This window comes from Chroicocephalus ridibundus, chromosome 8, assembly GCF_963924245.1.
Source record: "Chroicocephalus ridibundus chromosome 8, bChrRid1.1, whole genome shotgun sequence".
Lineage (NCBI taxonomy): Eukaryota > Metazoa > Chordata > Aves > Charadriiformes > Laridae > Chroicocephalus > Chroicocephalus ridibundus.
This window is the reverse complement of record NC_086291.1, coordinates 13415904-13424504: the sequence shown is the minus strand read 5'-3', so window position 1 is coordinate 13424504 and position 8601 is coordinate 13415904. Positions and strand designations below refer to the sequence as shown.

The window sequence follows — 8601 nt, the reverse complement described above, 5'->3', positions numbered from 1 at the left end:
TGTAAGTGTAGGCTTTGTGGCTGAATTTACCCAACATTACTGGATATGTTTAGGATAGATGCCTTAAAACGTCTTTAAAGTCAATTAAGAAATACTTTCGGCATAGTTCACATTTGTGTGCAGCAGATTGTAATATTTTCTAGAACGGAGATCTTTATTTCTTAGAATTCAGTGAACTTTCAGGTATTGTTATAGTGGCATAGATGTAAAGAAGAATAAAAGTATTTAGCACAAATGTACAAATTATGTCAGACAATTGGAAAATCATATATATTTATTCGTTTTTCAAAATAACCCAGGCACAAGTTTGCAAGTACATAGAAGCACATTCTTCAAATGAGAGCAAAAACTGAGTAGCATATAGCAAGAAAACACATGACGGAACATCTAAAGTAAGTATAAATAGTATGAAAGTTTTCTAAGTCTACAGTGATATCTACTATGAATACGCTTGTCAGCGTTACAAGGCAACCAAAGAATACATGTAATAAATAGAATAACATGAAATTTCTAAATAAGTTTATGTTAGCAGCATATAGCAGCAACTGTCTAAGAACAGAAGAATGCTTGTACACTGTATATACATGCACATATATACAGATACAACTGGAAGGCCACAAGAACAAAAATACCCTGGGAAAATGATGAAGGGAATTTTTACGGGTAATGCACTATATAAACACAATGTGTGCAGCAGCAAGCATCCAGCATGTTCATGATAAAAATCACATCCACAAGTGAAATCACAGTTAACTCTTCATCAGACGAAGCACTTTCCGTGCTGTACCCATATTCAATTATTCTGTCCTATGCCATTCATGACATATGGAGCACATTTGGATGCTAATCTTAGGAGGAATCAGGACCCCTTGATTCCCACGGTCTGACAGGAGGAATCAGATCTCAGATTTGAAGGAAAAATACCTATGCAAAAAAATACCCATGCAAAGCCTGAGGGGGTGAAAACCAACAAAGGGCTCCTATTTAGCCAAAAGACAGGCTAACAGGAATTTCACTTTCCTGTGGGGCAGTCCAGTATGGCAGCCTCACTTAAAAAGCTTTAGTTTACATAATGGAGCAGTCCTGAGGATGTGAACTAGATTCCTTTTGGATGAACTAAAAGATGTGCTCCAACCACTAGTGGCATTCAGCCCATGGGACCAAACTAGAGACTCCCATGTACATGGTGTGGAGATCAGGTCCTCAGCACCAACAGCTCCAGGCTACAGATCTGATCCAGCTGAGCTAATTCCTCACTGATGTAGACACAGGCGTTGGAAATATACAGAATAAACATGAATCAACAAGTACTATAACCTATATTTACCATGTAAGAGATTAGTCTTATTTGTTCTTACTTGCCACTATCTGTAAAAAGAGACTTTCCCTATAGACGGTCTTTGTGTTTGCAGGTGTTTGTGTGCATGTGACTGTGTATGAGGAGGGGACAGATGAACAGCCAAAAGAACAATGAGCACACGTCTTTTTTTTTTTTTTTCCCCTTTTTTCCCCTCCAGCCATCCTTAGAAATATTATTTTCAGGAACAACACTATGAAAAAACTACAGGCATCTTAGCCAATCTTCTACATGTGCAATTCCCGTTAAAAACATACTCCCATAAATGTCAAAAATTTCTGATTGCTGCCCTGCCAACATCTTGACACTATCTGTGTTGATAAAGTCATTCCCGATGCTACACTCGGATGTGAGATCTCCTTATAACAGAACACAGAATTGTGACTGTGAGCACTAGAGTAGGTTCACAAAAGTAAGTTTAACTATTTCTGGTATTCCAGTGAAAAATGTCAAATTTAGTAAACATTTCCTGACTGTTTTCAACAATTTATTTGCTGCCAGCTGCTAGCAGCACTTGCAGAGATCCAGCAAAGTGCTCTGGGCAACACATGATAAGAGACAAAGGAAAAGCACCACTTCTGCTACTTAAACTAAGTTTACACACAACTTACATTATTTATTATAGTGCGAGAATAAGATGTGTAACATGCTATCATGCATAATACATGGTAAGAACATGCATTAGTTCAAGTTTACAGTCTCTTAATGGCCAGTAAATCAGAACAGCAGTGGCAGATGCTGATAGCTGCATATCTTGAGGAATTCCCAGAAATAACAGCAAGCAATGCAAAAAAGATGCAAAATCAGCTGTGTAGGACAGCCATAAAACGGTGACTCTTTGTGAGTTGGTCTTACAAACAATAACAAAACCCAGTGATATCTTTCCCACTGCATTCAAAGAAACTGAGTTCAGCACCTGAGGTGAGGCTGTGCCTCAAGCAAGATCTGTGCTCCTGACTTGAGGGAGCGTCCCTGCTCTGGCATTCACCACTCCTCACCCCCATGTTAGCATCACCACTCCCCTGGCCCCACAAAAGGGGAGGATGGGGCAGACTTTGTGCACCTCACAAGCTGGAGAACATACTACATCCAATGGGGCTGGAAAGGGCCCAAAGGGGAGCCTGTGAAAGCTGGGGGAGCAGGCCCAGGGACAGCTTCCGCAGAAGCCCTGTCTTTAAATGGAGAGAGACCCTCTCTTTCTCTTTCAGCCCCTTTCTCCCCTAGGACTCCAATCCAGAACAGACACATGAGACTTCTGTAGATTATGCAATACACGGTTTACAAAAAGCTTGCTTTTGCCTGTGTCACTAGCTATATGTCACAACAATAGCCAGAAAATATATATGAATCTGGTAGTTGGCTATTTACCATATAATTCTTCACCATCCCATGGTTAAGTCACATTCCGCTGCATCCTCTCAGAAAAGAAGGAGCAGAATGAGACACATCTACTGAAAATGAAACACTTTCTCCTCAAAAGAACTACGCTTAGTTAGGAAGACTAGGCGTTTTTCAGTAAGTACATACTCTCTGTTGACAACAGTACATCGCAGTACCCACAGACAGCTCCTGTGTGATACTTTGGCACTAACAGAGTTTCATGTTGTGGGTACCCGAAGGTTCATCAGAAACAAACCCCGGACTTGCTCAAGCAGAACTCAAGACATATGCTATTTCTGAGATATATGCAGGAAAAAACAGTCAGCAAAATATAAACACCAGTATGTAGAGTGCTTGTGATTTTCTACTTCCTAAGGGCACTATACAGTTATAATTTGAGTCAATTTAATTCTTTCTTACCTGGACATGTCCTCTAGTTGAGCATCTGTGCTCTGCTGCCAGCTATCTTTGTGTGGAGTCCTACTTTTGTCCAGCCCACAAGCAGGTGAATAAAGACCATCTCCATCAGCTCTCCAAGTGTTGGATGGGCTGCTCTTTATTAGGCATGCAATGCATTATGCACATATGATACCTCTTAGACAAAACACTGCTTACCTTAGTACCCAGGAATGCAAAGACTTTACTGGGATGGGTGCTGTATTCATGAACTTGCCAAAGTGATTTCCATCAGTTTTGAATTGAGTCCTCATAGATTCCTAAATCAGTGAGTCTTCAGATAAGCTGCGTCAGGCTGACTTCTTCATCCCTGGTGTTGTTTATACAGAAATCTTCAACAATACAGAATTTGGCCTTAATTTTTCCTGTGAAGGGCATGTTTTCTCATTGCTGGTAATTCCTACTAGAGAGAGTAGGACAACAGTTCTACACATGAGCTAAAGGCATTTGAAGAAACAGAATACTTTGGAAAAGTATTTCCAGGAGAGATCAATGGGTACTCCTCTCCTAAAGCACTTTAGGGACATTTTATAGAAGTTGGAACACCATCTGCTCCTAAGTAGAACTCTTCCTCAGTCCTTCCCACTTATTCATGTAACTGATACAAGCAGTCTGCAGATGGAGCCTCCCAGCCCAGATGGAAAGGGAATTTGGCTGGATACATAGCCTTCTTTTTTCTTTCTGTGAGGAGGCCTTGATATAAGCAGAGGGATGTGATCTGGACATCTAGTGGGGATGAGAAGGTTGGGATCATGTCTGCTGTGTTTCTTTGGAAAAACAAAACCCAGGTTTTTATGTTATTCATTTAATTACCTGTGAATTAGTAATTAGCCAGTCAAAAAGATTCTTTTTTTCCCTAGGAAAATTTCTGCTCCTATTTAGAACTTTTTTCTCCTTGAAAAAAAAAAGCAAATCAAAAGGTAATGCAACATGAAACATATTAAAATTTAAACGTTCATTAAAACCAAGGCTACAGCAAGCCAAACAATAAATGCCTTTTGTTTTTTTCTCCTCAAGACTAACTAAATTGTAAAAGAAAACATTTGGTGACTACTTAGCTGATTGATGGCAAAAAACCTGCCAAATTATTTGTGAGTATTCATCTATTAGCAGCAATGTGAAGATCTATTTTGAAAACCTCAGGTAAACTCCCTACTTGTTTTATACACGAGTAGTTGATTAAAATAGGACTGCTTGAATGAATAAGCAATTAGGATCTGATTACATTCAGGTAAACTGTAGTAGGCTTTATTTTAAAGAATTAATAAATGATTCTCAGCTGATGTCTTAACTGCTTTCAGAAGGTGAATCATCAAGGTCTCTTACTACACAGCCAAGTAGTGAGACTCTTTCTTCAGTACCACAGTGCTGATTTTTAAAAGATTTTGATGAAGTAATTTCTTTGTAGAATCATCTTTAACTCAGCGGTCACAGTTCCTTACTCATATAATAAAAATCATGCAAATGCGTGTTCAGTTTATGCTAAAGACAGGCTCATTTAAATAAGGGAACTGATGTTCATTTACTCTAGTGTGAATGAAGCCTGCTGCAATGTTTCTAAAAGTGTATCTGCTCTTACTGCAAACCCAAGCAGAAAGCAACACTTTTACTTTGCTCTGTGACAACTGTACTCTAACGATGTTCTCAGCTGTTCTTAGAGCTGTATTTTTCTTAGCTAGCCTTTGCATCAGATATTGTTTCATACAGCACGCAAGCTCTCTACAAAGAGCTTCACTATGAAGCACACATTTTACAACAGATTTATGGCAATTTGGCAAGTCTTAATTATTTTTAAAACTTTCACAGGCTTAAAAACTGCCTTGCATGTGAACACAACTCAGGCAGAAACCTTATGCTGTGCTTGTTGGAGTGAAAGACTATGCTTCGTGAGGATACACCTCATCTAAGTCTGTCCAGCCCAACCTCACTTTCATGTGCAGCACTTTCATAGTAACTTTTTATAAACCCAAAGACCTTCTAAATGCAAGTTCAATTTGACTGATCTTGTCCTTTTCAGCTCCTCTTCCCACAAGGGAGCTGTAGGTTTTCCCAGACTGCCCTGTACAATATGTGTGGAGCATTCTCCCTGGTTCTGAGTGTCCTGCATTCTTCAAATCCTGCATTAGAAATTTTTAATTAGCTTTCCGTCTATCCAGCCATCCATCTGAACTGAAAAGTTGCATATGCATATGGCAATAAATCTAGCTCACTGTCTTTTGCTGCTACAACTTTTCATTCATCCACGACCCTTCCCGCTCTTGATTTCATCCCATGCTATATTAGCCTACAATTGATTTTAAACTCCGGGGACAAGAAGCAGCCACTTTAAATTATTTTTATATTATAGCATTGCCTGTAGCCTTCAGATTCTTTGGTCACCTCTTCTGCAAAGCATTATACAAATACATTGCAAATGAGACTATCTGCCTCAAGAGCTTACAAGAAAGTCAGTCAAGACAGGGAGTAGGGAAATATTATTGTTCTCCTTTTCCGAACAGGAAGGTGAGACATCAAGCCACACAAGAAATCTTGGACAGAGCCTGTATTTGAATATAGATGTTTATCCAGGATCATAAGCATGGCCCCAGCCTTTGTCTGACAACCAGCATGAACACTTACAGCACTAAAGTAAGCAGTGAAATCTGAGCTATACTAAAAGTAAAATCAGAAAGCTGCATTTATTGTAGAAAATAGAAGGAGCAAGAGAGATGATCACCTACCATCACCTACCAAGAGGAACAAGAAACCAATGATCAGGAGGAGGAACACTGGTTAACAGATTTCCTCCCTATCCTAAGAGTTGCAGCTGCTAATAAGAGAATATATATGCCATGAACATATAAAATATAGATTTATATATACAAATATACAATAGCAAAGAGTCAGTATACAAATACTTACATGTAAAAATAGCTGTTTACTTTCCCCTTTTCATGATTTACAAAAGCATACAAAGTTTCCTGTTGGTTAATGTTTAAGTAGTGTGAGTAAACCCTGTGTGTCATGTTCCACACATAATTCTTTCAAGTGTTCACAGTATTGGCTATTACAGTGTTAAATCTGACATTCCAGATGTTAAAATATTCATAGGACATATTCTAAACTTACAGCATTAATTTAAATACAGTTTAAATAAAACTCACATGTATAGTTGAATTATGGTCATATTACAAATGAGTCTGCTGCAGTTGAAAACTTTCCATGAGAATAAGCTTGGGAATATATATTTCAACTAGAGATGAGCATATTTTAAAATTCTTGAACTGCCTCTTGATGTGCAGATAATACTGCAAGGTGGTGAGTTCTTTCAACTCCATCTGAAGCAACGCAAGCTGAGAGAACGCAGTATTACAAATTATCCTCAGTAGGAAAGCGGATGAACAGAACAATTCTCCATCAGATCCAGACATGCTGTCACTTTCTTCAAATACCCAACAGACAGGAATAAATGACAGGTACCATTGTTTTTGTGTTAAGAATAAATGCTCTGTAGCATTCTTCATCAGGGAAGTGTTTTATGGACTAAAATTAATCCTCACAACTCCCTTGTGAGGTAGGTAGATACTATCCCCATTTTAAAAGATGGAGAAACTGGATATTTAAAATGAATTATGATGGCCACATGGGAAATACTGTCAAAATATCGGTATTTGGATGGTGGACCAACTCAAAGGCACAACTGGAGCAAATGGAGATGTTCATGAGACAACTTTACACTAATCAGCTTGCGTACTGACAGCAGGCTTGGTACGACAGCCAAAGGTTCATCATGGGCTGCAAAACACTGTCTTTGCTAAGTGCCACGCTGCTGGAGCTAAACTGTGGGACAACAGCCTCAAAAATTACAAAGCACATAATCCAAGACGGTGCAGCCTGATCAGGGTGGAAGGAAGCTGCATTTCAGAAGTTATGAATTAATCAGGAGCCTTGAGTAAATAATATATTCTCATGTGAGAGCTGCGTGCAGTTCAAGAACACGTTTAGCTCATCTCTAATTTTACCATATATGCAAGTGCTCAAATATAGCAATGTATTCGGGTATTTTTTAAAATTTACTCACTCATAGACCTTGGAGGTCTATATTTTTCCTCATATTTCTTGTGTGGAAAATTTCTACTAATACCACAAATGGAACTAGTGCTGCAGTACTGCAAATGAGCTGCAAATACTAATTTTAATTAACTAAGGTGATGGACAGGTTTTAAAAGACCACCGTATTCTCTGCGTGCACCTGCACATACAGAAATCTCATCTGCCTTTAACTGCTACTGCCTTGAAGTAAAATCCAGTTTAAGTATAAAGTGCATCGTGTGGAGTAAAACCCTAAGAAATAACAAACAATGTGTCTGCCTTCCAGAGATTGATTAATTTTGCTTAACAGCTGAACCATCACCCTCTTTGTCTTTTAGTTTTTAGTTTAGTGTTACCTAGGCTGAGAAAGGCCAGCCAGATGTAAGCAAAATTATTGTAAACTGAGGCATTTTTGTAATATGCTGTTAAGGGAGAGTTAAGAAAACCAGTATCAAGACACTGTCCAGTTGGGGTGTGTAAATATTATTGTGTGCTTCTTTGCCCATTTAGCAAATACTTTCTTTTCCGTGATAAACCTGTGGCCTCCATATGGAGCATTTTCATGCAGAAAGTATTCCTCACACTCGTCTCTTCCTGGCTCATAATAGTGGTAGGGAACTTTACGAAAGCCTTCTGACCTAGGGGAAAAAAAGATACGCTTAGGTATTATTTCCAAAAAACCCCAATATATACTGCATCTGAATTCACTGAAATCCCTTCCATGTGTCAGCACCTGAGCTCCTTTGCTAAACTGTATAAGGGCTTTCATTACAGCATGATTTGTATGAATTTTCCTATAGAAAATTAAGCTACATGTATCTCTCAAAATACACTGATCTTATCAGTCAGTAAGAAGCTGATGGGCCAGTTCTTATGGGTACTGCACATTTTGTTTAACCTGGGAGAACTCAGTCCGTAAGGCTCCATCCCTAAGCAAAGTCTTCTCATTGGATAGTCCCAACTCTTGAAACCAGTTCTTGAACTGGCTGAATAACGCAGTTATAAGAATAATATACATTATAAGTAGGTAATGCAGTCAGAATTGCAGCTTTAACGAAACCCATCCTTCTCTGCTGCCAATAGGCTGAAGTGCTATCATGCTGTTAACTGGTTTTACATCAGGGCTATGCAATGCCAGCTCGGCTGAACTCTGTGAGGACAACTTTAGCCCTGTCACCCCTCATCTCAGGGCGTCTACTGTGTTTTCATAAACAAAGAACAACATATGTTCGTTCCATCTGGATGACTCACTCAATCAGTGAGATCTGCAAGTTCTAAAAAGTCAGTCTCTAATGTTAAGATACCCTAATTAAACAGCTGTGACTCAAATTCTTTTT

At 38.9% G+C, this 8601-nt stretch overlaps 1 protein-coding gene across 2 annotated transcripts in view; it reads right to left on the bottom strand.

Annotated features, from left to right (window-relative positions):
• Positions 1-300: 300 nt before the first annotated feature.
• The window catches only part of ST6GALNAC3 (ST6 N-acetylgalactosaminide alpha-2,6-sialyltransferase 3), a 227427-nt gene continuing 219126 nt past the window's right edge, over positions 301-8601 (bottom strand). Inside the window, exon 5 of one of the 2 annotated variants that reach the window (XM_063344559.1) lies at positions 301-7902. In XM_063344559.1, the coding sequence (XP_063200629.1) occupies positions 7716-7902 (187 nt within the window). In that variant the 3' untranslated portion in view covers positions 301-7715. The remainder of the gene's footprint in view (positions 7903-8601) is intronic. The other variant, XM_063344560.1, reaches the window with a different exon arrangement.